Source organism: Crassostrea angulata, chromosome 9, assembly GCF_025612915.1.
Source record: "Crassostrea angulata isolate pt1a10 chromosome 9, ASM2561291v2, whole genome shotgun sequence".
Classification (NCBI taxonomy): Eukaryota; Metazoa; Mollusca; class Bivalvia; order Ostreida; family Ostreidae; genus Magallana; species Magallana angulata.
The window spans coordinates 4,506,153-4,523,080 of NC_069119.1; the positions used below are offsets into that span (position 1 = coordinate 4,506,153).

General features: G+C 35.7%; 1 protein-coding gene across 1 annotated transcript in view; it reads right to left on the bottom strand.

The window, feature by feature from the left end:
* LOC128162426 (putative aminopeptidase-2) overlaps nucleotides 1-6,536 on the bottom strand; it is a 67,477-nt gene extending 60,941 nt beyond the window's left edge. The window contains exons 1-2 of the mRNA XM_052825630.1: nucleotides 6,044-6,536; nucleotides 1,727-2,219 (exon numbers count right to left, since the gene is read on the bottom strand). Coding sequence (XP_052681590.1) covers nucleotides 1,727-2,219; nucleotides 6,044-6,326 — 776 coding nt within the window. The 5' untranslated portion in view covers nucleotides 6,327-6,536. The remainder of the gene's footprint in view (nucleotides 1-1,726; nucleotides 2,220-6,043) is intronic.
* Nucleotides 6,537-16,928: the final 10,392 nt, after the last annotated feature.

Genomic DNA, 16,928 nt, shown 5'->3' on the forward strand with positions numbered 1-16,928 from the left:
AGAAATGAAAATAAAAACATCTTCGGATTTTACAAACATTTTTTTTTTACAATTAATATTGCTCGTGTGGATGTCATTGCGACATTTCACTATCTGCCGAGCTTACAAAAAAAACGCTTGGTTTTTAGGAAAATATAATACTATTACAAGTACGTCTGAATTCAATCCTATTCAGGGGCTGATATGACGATCACTCACGATTTTTACATCTTTTTTTTTTTGCATTATTATATAGGCCTCGAAAAAGTCTTTTAGAAAGGCACTTTATATATCGTCTTTTCGCATTGCATCATGTTTTGGAAAAGAAAGAGATTAGAGAGGTTGAGATTTCAAACGTGTACGGGTACGTGTACGTGAACTAGGGGAACCACCTAAATTCTTCGCGAATTACGTCATCAGTTTTTGTGACGACATGGTTTCTACACGTTCTCTAAACTTGTAGAGTGTCGTCTACACGTAAGTACAAACGTGTAGTTTTTTACAACAAATAAAATCTTTTTGATGAGTGAATGTATTCTTGTGATACATTATATAGATTTTTAAGCTTCATTTGCATGAAAATTGATAAGAAATTTACCATTTTTTTGGAATTAACTAAATAAATTCATGTTACAAAACTGCGTCGATTTACGTACACGTTTATATCTTACAAGTCAAGAAATCTAAACTGATAAATTACAAAAACGTGTACGTGTAGTTTTAACACACGTACGCGTACCCGTACACGTTTAAAATCTCAACCTCTCTATTAAACAATGGAAACGCTAAAGGGAGTCACAGTGGATATAAAGATTGGGTGATCCAAGACAGTGACTGATGTTTAATGCGGAAATATTATGAGAGAGAGAGAGAGAGAGAGGGGGGGGAGGGGGTATTTATTTGGAGAAAAGATTTTACTATCCAGCACTATACCTGTTTCAAATTGTTTTGTGTCTTTAACATTGTTCCATTTCAAATCTATATTCAGCAAGTATGTGCAATCAAATTAAAAGTCTTTTATTAAATCATTGCTAATGAAAGTCATCCAAAATTTAAGAGAAAGAGGGCATAGTAGAAATAAAGTGCAGCAGTTAATCTGTGTTATCCTGTGTATCCAGACCATAAATTTGATGAGTAAAAGCAAGCTAATTATAAGAGTCGCCCAACTCTTTTATTCTTTTTTTTTTATATTTGTAAAAGGATCGTGGAAGACTATTTAAGATTTTTAATACATTTCCGATGAGATAAAAATTACGTTAAACAAAACAAATAATATAATTATATTTCTTTTACTGATATTATTAATATGGAGATTTGAAAAAAAAATCCCATCTTATTTAGATTTAAGGTTTCCTTGCAACATCTACAATTAGTAGTATACCATATGCACTAATATTTTGAAAGTATTATCCGATGATAACGATGAATCCTTTGTTGCGTCATCTCAAACAAGGAAACTTTTTTAGTGCTACGTATTTGCTAGAGAAAAAGGATGTTCCCTTCTTTTGCAGGAAATTGACTTAAAATTTTGGCAAAACCCAGCAGCTTCCGGGGGCTTCGCCCCCCCCCCCCCCCCCCCCCAGCAGGGATTTGCCCTGGACTCACTGGGATCCTCAGACCCCGACCGTTTCCATTTCCATTTTGGCTACGCGCCTGTTTATCATTACCTTCTTTACCCGTTGATGTAGGAACTACGTCTGCTACAATTATTTTTCTAAGTTTGTAGTATACATGTATCGATCATTACCTTGTCTGGCCGCCGTGGCTGTAGGAACTGAGATAGAGTCCCTTCATGTCGTTCTTCAGTGGTCCCCGAAAGTCCATGCTGAGTTCGTAAGTTTTGCTGGTTTGTAGAAATTCATTCAACCGGAAGGTCAGGAACTGGCGTTGTGGGTCGAATTCAGGTGCAGGGAGTGGTCTTTTCGAATCAGCAATTGCTCCGAATTTAACGTTACTAATATTAAGCATATTGCCATGCAGAATTACTTTATTCGTTGGTGTTTTGCATTCTATTTTTATTTTTACATTTCCTCCGAAAGAGAATGAATCTGGATTTCCGTTAAACATATTCGGTTTGATAGTCACATCATACTCCTGCGGTATGACGTCATTTGGCAAGCGGAAGTCCACAGACACAGGTGGTGGTGTCGATGATGGCGTTGACGTGCTTAATGACGTCATTGGTAGTTTGGTCGTCCATGTCGGACATGTTGCAGGAGCTTGAGTTGGACATACAGTACCTGTCGTATTGTTAAAAAACAAACAAACATTACACTGTATAAGATTTGTGTTGAGCGAGATAGAAAAATACTTGGACATGGAGAAAAGGAACAAAAGACTCTGCATAAGAAAGGGTCATTGTCGGACACCCACGGCATATTCGGTCTTATTCTCTTTTGAGAAGTAGTAGCCTACATGTATAAAGGCTATGCCTGTCAACTTCTCAAACGAGATTCGGTCTCGCTGCACTTACCCGTGGGAGGTAAGAGAAGCGGGACCGACCGTGGGATTCGGACGATGAGAAAGGGCTTGTTAGTGGGGGGGGGGGGGGGGGGGGTTGAATGGTCCATATGTTACTGATCTTTCTTTATGATGTGTACACATCTATTGCATTTTATCTTTATATTGGGAGAGGAAGGTCTAAATTATGGAACTTGTGCCCAATCCCAATTGTATTTTTGTTCAATAAAGATGTGTTCAAATCAAATCATGTAACTTGTCTTGACTCGCTATGAATCTAGTACATAAAAATCACTATAATTAAAATTTTCTTAGCTCAGCATAGTTTACATTTTGGATTAGTGAAAATCTCCTGCATTTTTTTCTAAATTGCAGTTCAGATGAACATCATGTATACTGTAAAACTCATCAAACTTTACATGTTTGGATCTGAGGTGATTATGCCCACGTGACCTTGTCATGTCTCGTTATATTAAGGTGGTATGGGACATCCCCATGTTGTGTCGTACTATTAGTCGAAATAAAGAATAAAATCAAGTGTAGTTCAATTCTATAAATAGTCTCTTTCCCGAAATTGTTAACTAAGCTTAACAGTGTAGAGCAGTGGGTTAGAGAGTTCACTACAATTCTGTAAGCCATGAGTTCGAATCCAGCTGGGGATTTTAAAATTTTCACTTTTCAGAAAGTTTCTAAAACGTATTTTTGGGGGGTAAATATTGTATTGTAAAATTTTAAAATTCTAAACTGGTGGAAGTATCTAATTATAATTTACTTAATCCACATCAAAAATATTGGCAGATGTCCCATACTACCTCAGATGTCAGGTTGAACTACATCTATGACCATATGAACTGAAAATACATGTACCTAACGAACCAATACTTTGATAAAATTTATTATTTGTGATAGAATTCCCAAGTTGTCATTGAAAATCTGCTCTTGATACGACAGCTAGATCAGAGAGGCGAGTGTGGAGCGTGGGATATCGGGGTATCCTTCTGAATGTATTGATACTCTGGAATCGGCTGGAGACCCAGTTTTTTTTAACACTTGACAAATATTCTCCATTGATAAGGTAATCCTTACACACAGAATTCGAGGAGACTTTGATAACGGTGATCTAAATCACCGAGAAGTCTGATAACTTGGAGAGCGCTGCTCAGGGCTTACACACAGTTCCACGGAGACCGGCATCGAGCTCTATATATGCCATTGTCCTTACGAATTACGATATAGGATTGGGGTAGGGTTGACAGTTCCCACAAGAAAAAATCCTATAGCTTTCAAAATGTTGAAAGTGTCTTTAAAATCTGTAATATTTACACTTACATATGTAGCTAGAGTGCTGCGCTTGGTGCATAAAAAATTGTGTTCGAATCACTGTTCGAACGCATTTATTTGAGCACCATGAATAAAATGACAGACACGTGACACCAGAGCAAGCCTGCAAGCAGGGTCTACTTGTTTAGGTCAGTGATGAATCAAACCTTTCTACGTAAATATTAAAGTGTTTCTCATTCAGAGACTCTTGTAGACATCATTGCTCTATAGACATGGTGCATTTCTGGCAGGTCTCATTACATTGTACATTACTGAAAATTAAGAATGTGTCGATTGTCGAAAAGAAGTTTGTCTATTAAATTTAAAGCATGTTAATGAATATATTAGTATTCACTAGACTAAGTATTCGACACCGTATCCATATAATGTACATGTATGTCCACAGGGGCCATCCATAGACACTCCACATCGAATATTATGCTCTCCATACTACGAGTACTCTAGCACGGAGATGGGGACAGTCTATAGACTGGGCTACTTTGTATCTATTTACTACAGATTGTTTTTTTAAACACGTCCAATTCTGGCTTTAGACATTCTTTATGATAACCATATCCACTAACACGTTCAAAAATTCTTTTGAAATGGTCGGTGCTTCGTATCTATATATGACCTTGACTTTAAACTGCAAACTTCTAACACACCTAATACCCATATCTTAAATAAACTCCGGCACACGAGCTGCAAAGACCGACAGATTGGTTGTTTACTTTAATCTTCTGACGACGAACTTTGATTTGTATAGTTCTAACAACAGTACTTTATTTTGAAAATCAGGCTCAAAATCTTAAAAAGAAATCCTTGACCTTTTGAAACGTATCCACCGATAAAAGAAGATTACACGTTGATGGGGACGGCATATAATGGCGCACGACATTGGTCGTCTCCATTTTATGTAATGCAATTTTTTGCTCTATAAACATAAACGAAAGTGTTTATTTTAGTTTAACATTTTTTTTTTACTTTCATCAAAGTCGCAATCTATTAACGACAAAAGAGACAGCGCTTTTCTTGAGTCCATATTACTTTGTTGGGTATGACGACAATGGTTGAACTTCACACCGAGAGTCAGCTGAGTGTTGCAATGTATAAACCTCTCTATTACAATATACACACTTTATTCATGTATGAATGTGTTTATTTTAGTTAAAGGTTTATTTTTTTTTACTTTTATCGAGGTTGCAATCTATTTACGACTATGGAGACAATGTTTTTTTTAAAACGTTAACACCGAGGGCCATATGAGAGTGTTACAATGCGCACACCTTTCTACTGCAGGTGCGCTCTCTACTCTATATACTGGGACAAGATGTACAGGGAGATAACACAGAATCTTTTATTCTGAGTTGGGTCTCCTTTTCACGCCGTTATCATTCCTTATTCATTCCATTGAATAGTTTTTGCATAAGATAAGGGCAGGGAGGTTACTGTGGACCAGAATGAAATATTTCTAAAGTTCACCGTACCTATAACGAAGATGTGTGATCAAGTTTTTAAGTCTGTGAATTTATCTTACATCACTAGTATGTATATATGCGAAATAATTCCGGATCAAATGTCCATTCAATTTATCTACATAGGCGTCAAAACCAACTTTTTTTTGCAAAGTTAAACGTAACCATAACGACCCCCCCCCCCCCCCCCCCCCGTTCAATTTGCTTCTGACGCCACTGCAACAAGAATAAATCCATATTCAAACAGAATGTACAAATTCTAACAAAGTTGATGCATACTGATTGCTGAATGATTATGGATACATTATTCAGTGTCCGTTGTCCCAGTGTGAAATAAATGTGATATCTTAGAATTGTTTAAGGTGTCCGCCTTATGTACTTGTAGTTCTGTTTAACTACAATCTATAATTAAAATTAGTCGTTAGATTCGCTAGCTTACTCGCTACACAAACGGTGTTTGTGTGGCGAGTAAGCGAGCGAATTTAACGTATAATCTTAATTAGATTGGTTTAACTACATATAGTAGAGAAGTGCTCTTGACCAAAAAAATTAAGATGGCTCGATGGTCGTGGTCAATTTTAGACTGTTGTTATCTCCTTTAGAAGAAGAGTTTTGTGTAAAAATATAGGTAGATATTCATATTGTAAATCTATACTTACTTAATCATATATTAATTATGACCAAAACATATCATAATTAAAAATCTGATTAGCAACATATTGACGACAAAGCCTCTTATTTAAAAAGGACCAGTCTTAGGAATGGAACTGTCATTATTGTTGAATTTTTTTTTTTGTGTGTATACTTACAAACTTTGTTTTGGTCCAGTTTCCCTGATTCCGCCAAAGCCTCGCAATCACTTTTGAGTTTTTCCGCTGAGACACTTGTGACCTGTGGGTCATCGTTCGTCGGTTGTAAATTGTCCTTCTGCACAAAGTACACAATCGCCGCCACTCCGGCCACCAGAATTAACGCCAGGAAGACAAGGATAAATCCAGTGGTCACCCGAACGAAACATCCGGCCTCCTTCCGGCGGTATTCCGGTTCAAGCATTTCCGGAGAATTGAATTTTTGCAGCTCGTAGGTAGCCATATAACGAACCGCGACCTCTTAAATAACCCCCTGAAGCTTTATTGCAATGTTTCAGTAGATTGAGCCAATGAAGAAACGATTTATCAAAGAGCACCCGGAATCCGGAATCCAGTTCAGTAGGGGGATGCCCCTGCTCTCTGTATCTTGCGACTACAGATTGGTGAGATCCCGACCCATTGTGATCATCTACTGCACTGCGTGCTTGGATCACCGATAGAAATAACAGGTATATACCCCTAGATTATATCCCCAGGCGTGGATACAAAAGACTATAGCAATCAACAACCGTACTGATAAAACGCGGAGTCCCTTCTATGTGCAGACAAGGTAAACGGACGAACTTTAAAAACCGAAATCCGGAATCATGTCAACAGAGCCATTTGGTAAATAAGCCCTTTTTTGAAAACACAAATCGTACTTAATAAATGAAAACGTAAATCGCGTCTACATTACAAGTAAACATCCCTTTATTCAAAGAATGCAACAAATATTAGTATCATTTTTTCCATTTTTTTTTCACCTTGAAATCTAAATTTAGCATAGGAATAAAGAGTAAAATTATAAGCTTGAATTTCTTTTTATTCTACCCGAAAATGTAAACAGTTTAAATGCGCAGATATTTATGTGGTCTCATCCTTTTAGGCATGTACGCAATTAATGAAGAGCGGCAAACATCAGCTGGTGTCAAATATCAATTCATGGTACAGTAGTGTCGTAAATTCATTGAAATATAAGAAGGCATGTTTTCATTTTAAATTCAATGTCTTTTAAGATCGTGATTTTTTTTTCATTATTCATCAGTTTAAAGCATGTCCGTGGTCGTTCACATGCTAAAATATGCTTTCGTAGAAACGCTGCGTTAGATATTCTAGTATCACCGAAAATTGAGTTTGTTAGATAAGTTCATTCTCAGTTTTGGATGCACAGACCCGGGGATGCAGTTAATTGGAAGTTGGTGGGTTGTTTCCCGACCCTTTCCGCAGACCATCGAGTAATTTAAATCATATGATTTTTTTATGCAATTTAATTGCAAGTCTGGCGTAGTATATAACTTTAATTTCAATCCTAATTTCCTTATTTTCATATTAATTTTTTACATTCTCCAAAAAAAGAGGGGGGGGGGGGGCAACTCCATGATAATTCAATTTATTATATGTCAATTTTAAAAAATTAGTTGCTGCGAGAAAAAAACGGGGAGGCCAGCCCCCCCCCCCCCCCCCCCCCCCCCGATGCTACGTGCCTGGTAAGTAAAGACCATCAACAACAGCCTACCTGCCGGGACTCGTCCTATTCAGTGTATATATTTCTTCTCGAGTGTTCACCTCAGGTAACGGACCATTTGACCTAGATCCATCTTTTTTCTGCTGTAAAAAAAATGAATTGCAACGATAAGCTTGGGTGGGATGCCTGGATTACTATTAATATAGTGTGAGCTACTGGACCCTCCTCCCCCTGGTCTGTCAGAAAAGAATGAAATTAGGAATGTCAAGGAGTAATCGAGTTTTCGACTACCGAATATCGACTTAAAATATTTCTAAAGTAATATATTTAGTGTAAAAAACTCTTAACAATTACAGCATTGGTTGTTCCGCAATAGAGAAAAATGCGTTCACCAGCGTTTTAAAGCACTTCAAGATATTGTTGACACTAGCGTTAACTTGTAATTGAAAGTGCAAGTGATGCCGCGCCTAAGTACGTCGGGGTCTACTTTTTTTCCCCATGTACAATCTACGTTCTTTCAAACCGCAATTGCTTCAGTCGGTTTCATGCTGTCTGAGGGCTAACCCACCTTTTTAAAGCATTCTCGAAGCAGTATATCTATCACATCTAAAAATCTGTTTCTTTTCAGGACTAAAGACAAGGATTTTCTATGCCAAGAATTGTAGGGATATTCGACATCATCCTCTACACATTGTACTCACCGACAGTTAAAAAATCAATCAGATATACAGGACCTGCTTTTGTTAAAGTCAGTTTGATGCAGAAACTGGCGTTGGTATATAAAGTAGAAACGAAAATATTGGAGCAGTCCTTGCGAGTAAAATCATTATGGGACTGTATTGTTGTCCAACATTTAAATCTTAACACCAGAATCAGACACCTATACATCTTGACATCAGGGTCAGATGCGATTTGATATTTAAAAAAAAAAATCACCCATCAGCTTTTTTCGTTTCTTATTTTTGTGTCAGCTGTGTTGTGATGAGATGGTTGATCTTATCAATGATATTAGGGACGTATTTTACTATTTTACGTTTTATATGATAAAATGAGATTATTTAAAATTTTGTTAGAATATTTAGGGTAATTTGGACAGCGAACTGACCACATATTACCAGCTATTCGCTAATTTAGTTATGATGAGTGACTATAATCATAGTGCTCTTTTGAAAAAATCAATCGTGAAATTGTATCATGTTGTTCCTTCTTCGGAGCTTACAACGTTTGTTTATTTTTTATGAAAAGATTCATTTCAAAGAAATATTTTCTTCACTTTATCCAATTCTGTGCCTTTGTGAGTGCTCTGTATGACTGAATACTGTTAGCGCCTATTTGTATCCCGGAAAACGCTCTGTCATCAAAGTAATGTCTCTCCAATCTCCTATCTGAAGATTTTATGCTGAGAATTCAAGGACCTAAACTCCTAAACGACAAACAATTCGACCAAACCCAAAATATTATTTTCTGTATTTGTTTCAAAGGAGTTAATTTCTCTCAACAAAAGTTGATAATGATTCTACTTGTATATAGTAAATTATTATCACACGCGCCACATGCGGTATTCACGTGGATGTTGCGAGGCTTGTCTGTTTATTACTGAATAGGTACAGTAAAAGCCCTGTCACACCAAGTTGCGTCCCAACGGCGTGTTCATGGCGTTATATTTGCATTTCCATTGTTCTTTCCCACTGTAAGCCCATACGGAGGAGCTGCGATTATTTCTCTATAATCGCAATTGCTCTGTCAGTATACTATGACGTCATACAGGTGTAACGTTATATATACTTTTCCATGACGTTATAGATTTAAACCACTATACGATACATCATGTGTTTATCTCCAACTCGATTAAAATTGACGTATTTACATGCAATATTAAAACATGTTTTTGATAACATTTTAAAGGAATTACTGTTATAACATATCATTGATTCTGTTAACAAATCTATGTGAATTAAAAAGATACATTACAGTCTGAATGTTTACTTTTGATATAAGGTCTAGGCTAATACAGGGTATTTGCGAGTAGTAAAATGCAAATGTAAGTAATAAACAACGATTATTTAGTGAACATGGCGTTATGAATAGCAACTGCTCTGCTGGCATATTTTCCATGATGCGCTAGCGCGCATCATGGAATATGCCAACAGAGCAATTGCTATTCATAACGCCATGTTCACTAAATAACGTTGTTTATTTCTTAAGTAAAATTCATGGAATTGCCGTAGGATCGCAAGAAAAAATCAGAAAAAATGTACAGTTTTATTTAAAAATTTTACAAGTGGAGATGTCACGGCGTGCTGACAGCGACCGAGGCGTTCTTATGGAGCTCCCGTGGCGTGTAACTACGTTTCCACCGAGTTCTACTTGGCGATTGACTGCGCTCTCGCTGAGTCTCCGCTGAGCGCTCATGACGTGCTAGGAGTTTTTACCGCGCGTCCACGGCGTGCTCTGCGCGCTGACTGCGTGCACAAGACATTCTTTACTTCTTGGTAGGTTAATATTAATTTGTACAATTGTATGGGAAACAAATAAAAATTTACAACTAGTAAACAAATGATTAAAAAATTCTTTTGTTTTTATAAAAAGGTTTTAGGATGAATTATAAAGACATATATTTAACATATATGCAGGTAAGTAAACAATAGAAACTCGTCTCGATTCCTCTTCTTTCACTCGCCTGGCAGACGTCACGTGACCCGATCTCCTGGAAACATAGCAATGCGAGGAGAGTCCTTAAATGGGAAAAAAAAATTTACCACAGTTATGGCTTATGTAAATAAAGCCAACATCAGGAGAATAGAGTTATAGCCACGTATATTTTAAATAATGGACAGATTTCTTGTGTAAATCACAAACTTTGAAGTCTCATACAAAGGGGATCAACATTGCGTGAGTTATATATAATCAGTACCCCTTACAACTAAACATACATTCGCAATATTTTTCATTTCGACAAATGACTGTAATATATATGTCGTTAAAAAGTAAGACATTGCACGACCATGACAAAGCGATATGTTTAGCAACAAAAGCTCCCGGATTGCCTTCAATAAATTAGGAAAAACGAAACACATTTCACAAATAAAGAGCTGTAAAGTTAAGAAATAGCTCTTGTCTCGATGATAAACGTTTGATAAGTACAATTTTATATACGAGAACTTGTTTGAGTTTCATTGATAGATGTATATATATATTAGCGACTGATGCAACACGCCAATATGCACCAAGGGTTGTCGTCATTTTTTAAAGTGCTATATGTACCTTAAATTGTTATTGTTTTATTTTAGAATAGTTGATATAACATATATTTTTACCTATTTTTTAAAAATGTTCGCACCCTCTGGCAGTTTATGACGTAAGAAATTACGCAATTAATTTCATGATTTATCAAAATCATTCAAAAATTGGCATTTTTCTTATCTTTTTTCGAATGTAAAATATAGTGCGACACTTTAAACAAGGAAAATATTTTTGTCCCCTTTGATGGACACACCTCTGATTTAAATATTTTGTTTGTTCGAGCATGCGCTCAATGTTTCCTAAAAGAAAACGTGTTTAAAACAAGCCGTTTTATGCTAAAAATGGAAAAATGGCGGGAAAGGGTGAACTTTGTGATGTCATTTCTAAATTGTGGACATGTGGATCAAAAGGAAAATAATACAATAACTTTACTTGTATATGTGTACAAAGAAAACAAAGATTTACACAAAAATGATGATGTTCATTTTAGGGGGCCATTTTATAGTCCCATATATATAACACTGTGCCGGATAATTATGCCAGTGTCAAGGTGGCATTTTTGCACCCGCTTAAGCTGCATATATCGAAAAATTCAAATATGCCATATGATAGACCATTGCTTAAATAGTTAACAACCACCTTTGTTATCAGTGTATCTCACCTGTCAGGTAAGATATTAACCTTTCAAAAATAAATTCCTATAGGAAAATAATTTTTCCCATAGGAAAATCAATATTCCTATAGGTAAATTGAAATTTCCTATCGGAATACAAGAACTTCCTATAGGAATTTCAATTCCGTTAGGATTTGATAAAATCCGATAGGAAAACTTAATATCCTATAGGAAAACTACATGTTTGAATCAAATTCCTACAGGAATTACCATTCTCCTATAGGGAATATATTTCCTACAGGACTTTTAAAAAATCCTATAGGATTGTCAATATTTCCTGTAGGAGAGTCAATTCTCCTATGGGAATTATCATTTTCCGATAGGATATTAATTTTTAAAGGTAATTAACTCACCTGTCAGGTGAAACACACTAAAAACAAAAGTGGTTATATATATACTCTCTAGACAATGGTCTATCATTTGGTATACATGGATTTTTCCGAAACTGCATCTTAAGCGGGTGCAAAAATGCCTTGGCACTGGCATAATTATCCGGCACAGTGTTATATATATATATATATATATATATATATATATATATATATATATATATATATATTCCTTTACTTATTTAATGCAAAATATAGGCTGTGTCTGCCACCCAAATCTTTTCAATGTTATATTGAATAAAATATCGTTTAATAAAAAGAATTCCCTCCGTTGGTCCTTGGACATTCACACATATTTGTTGATGATAACGGTTGCATTCAGACGTGATAATTTTGTCGGATATTGTTACGAGTCTGGCGATCCGTGTTCAAACCAATGCGGACGCAGTTTCTTATGACATACATGTAAAATTAAAGAAATGAATTGAACTTCTTAACAAGTTTTAATTGTAAAAGACAATATGTCGTTTTTGTTACGTAAAAGTACAAGTGTAAATATCAGAGAAACTGTAGGGGAAACGTAGTTTTTGACCGAACAAAAAAATTGTTTAACAAAGAAGTATAATAACTTGATGACCTGTATGCATACCAATTTGAGTTGCATTATAATAATTATCTGATTACTCTAGTTTTTTTCGTTGGCCATGAAGACGGACTCATGCCGTCAGACTGACATTCATATGTTAACATGCAGATTGATCTAGATTTTGTATGATGAAAAATGTTTTATTAACTTAAAAGTATACAAAGTTACAATGTAACTTAATCAGTTCAAAGCAAAAGACATCAAACATGCAGATAGCTTACCTGTCCACGTTTCAGACTTAATGTACCGCTGGGAATCCAGAGAGTAATTAACCATATTAAAGAAGAAGGCTGGACTTTACATTTCGCCCCATCAGACCTATCTTAAAATGTCTTTTGACATCAACTATTCTTTAGTAAAGAAAAAATTCCGAAACCATTATCTTTAAAACTGGAATATTTTTTATTATTGATATCTTTATCCGGGGCCCCCTTTTCTTTAGGAGATTCATTTAGTATAAAATTGCCATGATCATCGATCCTTCTTAACACGGAGACACGCGCAGCGGTGCACTTGCACTTTTGTCTTGGTATGAGGTCGAGTTGTTTCCGTTTGAGCCCCGCTCATGTCGTACCTACGCCATCATCTGGTCGATATCAACTGGGACCCTCAAAAGATTCTATCACAAAACAAGCCAAATTCATAATGAAGACTTTTGCACTTTTTATTTTTTCAGTGTGGTGGGTGGAGATGTGTTATTTTTGAAACATTTAAAGAAGACTTCATTTAAAAAACATGCATGCATGGATGATAAAAAGATTTAAAGTTTAGATTTATTCTTCGACGAAATTAGAGAATATATGCTTACCAAAACTGTGCTCTAAAAAGTAGTGCTGCTTCTTTTCATTTTGATACGGATTGATGCGCAGATCAGTTGTAATATGGATTGAAAATTTTGAACTCACGACTCGGTCAATATATAGAAAAGTGCATTACTAGTTCAGGATGCTTCAGGAAAAGTTCGACAGAAACCCAAAGGTTGTCGTGATTTTCGATTAAAAAACACTGTCTTTTAAACAAATTGAGATTCAGAAAAAAAATTTAAGCACGTGCTTACGGTGCGCCACCTGGCGTGATACGTTACCGGCTATAGTTTTGCTCATGCAATTAATTGAAAGCACTGTATTAGATATATTTTGTATAGATCAGTGGCTTCAGTGCAAATACAAACCTCATGTTTTTCAAAAGGAGAGGCGAACGAATTTAGTCTTAGTTAAGTTTAACATGTAGCTGATTTCATCGATATCAGTCTATAGCTGATTAATTTTATGCTTATTTATTTTGATTTTTTCTATCGAGTCTGTGACCTTAGTACTTCCAATGTGTCAGGACACAGAAAATAAACTTCCGGGTTCATCCTTAGTTGGTCAAAGGTTCAGAAAAATTAATTAGAATTTGACTTAATGTAAACAACTTACGGTATCTACACCTAGCATCATTCAGCAAATACCGGGTTTTCCAGGTAAACAGAGGTATGGGATTGTCGTGGGCCAGAAGGTGTGTAACAAAGGTCTTATAGTCACTTATGCTTGAGGACAGGACTGAGCCACCATCCCCCACCCCGAAGTATCTAGACCCCTTATTAAATTATCAATTTATGATATATACATGTACCGATTTTAGTTTATGCATTCATTGCACAAAATTACTGGTACTAAAACAAGAAATTCAGAACCCCTTTATTTAGGGGGTATGATTTTGTTTTCTTGAATATAATAAACATCCTAAATTCGGGATGGAGGTGGGGGGGGGGGGGGGGGGGGGGTCCTATCCTCAGACACCCGTGGCCTGACAGTAGAGCGGGCATACTCGAAAACCTGGCATGGCCTGGCCCCATTGGCCTGACCTTTCTTTACGCCTTAAAATTTGGCTTGGTACCGATTTTTTGGCCTCAGTTTTTAAAAGATTTTTATTTACCTGTTTCATTTCGTTTATTGAGTTATCTTCATTACATATTAAATATCACACTAGATGGCTTTTATATAGTGTCTTATAGTAATAGTTCTATTGAAACATACCGTTATATAACTGCAGGCATGAGTGAGTGATTCAGTCTCTTTTTAAATTCCAATTTTTATTGTTTTCTCTAAGAAACTGAAAATTAAATGCTTTTTTAATGTTAAAGGAATTATAGTCATATGGATAAATATACAATTTATGAATGTACATGTGACCTGACTGATAAGTCGCAATTGATCAATGGCGTTACAATTAATAAAACATGTATTTAAAATACTGCTCATCCTACTACCAAGGAATGGTTTTGCCCAATAATAAAGCTATCAGCTATAAAATTCAGAGCCCCCTCCTAATTCAAATAGAAGACAAATTGTTATAAGAACAACAAAGTAAAAAAAAATAAGAGACTGACCTGATTGAAGGACCAATAAACATCCCAAACATTTGTAAACTGGTTCATAGCAACAAATTTCTATCCCTGTGTAAATTTTGTATTTACTGTCATCCGGTTAATTCAAAATTTACATCATGAAATACCTGTCAACACCGATCAAACCTATGGAGGGTAATCGTGTTAAAAAATCTAGGTCTGTAAACTTGTAAACCCGAAAATGCAATCGTGTTGGCGTGTGAGCCTTAGTCTGACTGTGTAATTCTGATCGTGTAACTTATAAAACTCGGGCCACAAACATTTAAGGATTTGACGCATTTCCTCGTATGATGCACATTTTGCAGCTTAATTGTTTTTGTTTTTTAACCCCAACTTTGCACATTTTCAATCCGTAGTTTCTGCATTTCTATCTTCATGCTCGGATATAGCACGTCTGACATGTTACAAGTTTGTAGACTTTTGACATTACCTTATATGGCAACTGGTTGCTACGGGAAAAGGCATGGGCATGCTGCAATCGCTGGAATTGACCAAAGAAAACATATTCAAGATATAAATGCAGAACCTACAGATAGCAAATGCATATAATAGTGACAGGTTACATGTAAATAACAAGCTGCAATTTACAGCTGCAAGTGCATCTGTACGAAGAATTAGAGTGTTTACCCGTGTTTTATAGGTTACAGGATCAGAATTACTAGTACTCACATTCATTTAGTTACAGGATCAGAATTACTAGTACTCACATTCATTTAAGTTACAGGATCAGAATTACTAGTACTCACATTCATATAGGTTACAGGATCAGAATTACAAGTACTCATATTCATATAGGTAACAGGATCAGAATTACTAGTACTCACATTCATATAGGTTACAGGATCAGAATAACTAGTACTCACATTCATATAGGTTACAGGATCAGAATTACTAGTACGCACATTCATATTGTTAGAGGATCAGAATAACTAGTACTCACATTCATATAAGTATCAGGATCAGAATTACTAGTACTCACATTCATAAAGGTTACAGGATCAGAATTACTAGTACTCACATTCATAAAGGTTACAGGATCAGAATTACTAGTACTCACATTCATATAGGTTACAGGATCAGAATTACTAGTACTCACATTCATAATGTTACAGGATCAGAATAACTAGTTCTCACTTTCATAAAGGTTACAGGATCAGAATTACAAGTACTCGCATTCATATCAATTACAGGATCAGAATTACAAGTACTCACATTCATATAGGTTACAGGATCAGAATTACAAGTACTCACATTCATATAAGTTACAGGATCAGAATTACTAGTACTCACATTCATAAAGGTTACAGGATCAGAATTACTAGTACTCACATTCATATAGGTTACAGGATCAGAATTACTAGTACTCACATTCATATAGGTTACAGGATCAGAATTACTAGTACTCACATTCATATATATATAGGTTACAGGATCAGAATTACTAGTACTCACATTCATATAGGTTACAGGATCAGAATTACTAGTACTCACATTCATATTCAGACTTGCACAACAACTTGATTGCATATTTAGAATTACAAGTTTGCATGTCTGGATTTTTTAATACGATTACCCTCCATACAAGCCCAAATTTCCCTCCCGAACAGAAAACCGATATCACCCTCTTCAGTCGCTAATATGCGGGTCGGATTCATTGCCTGCACTGCCGTTTGACTTTTCTCATGGATTTGTGATTGACTACAAGAATACTTTGTGTTGAACGAAGTTTAAAATGATACACACTTGATTTCACGATTTAACAATGATATACACAAGTAAAGTTTGAACTGTTTTAATTGACTGTATATAGTTTTTTCTCTCATCAACAGATGCTTGGGTGCAATAAGAATTCGCTCCATATACCATGATATACTTGCAAAAGTAGATCTCAGTTCAATTCAATTTTCGTATTGCAGAAGATGCGTAGGTCATACGTCTTGTATAAGTTTTGTTTCATAATTATGATTATGATAGAACAATACAGACAAAATGGACGGTCATGATCAGTCTTTACAAATCATGTCAGACACATACATGTAATTATACTTATGTTATTAACAGTAATTGAAATTGCGCGGAGAATGTCATACAGTTTAATGAT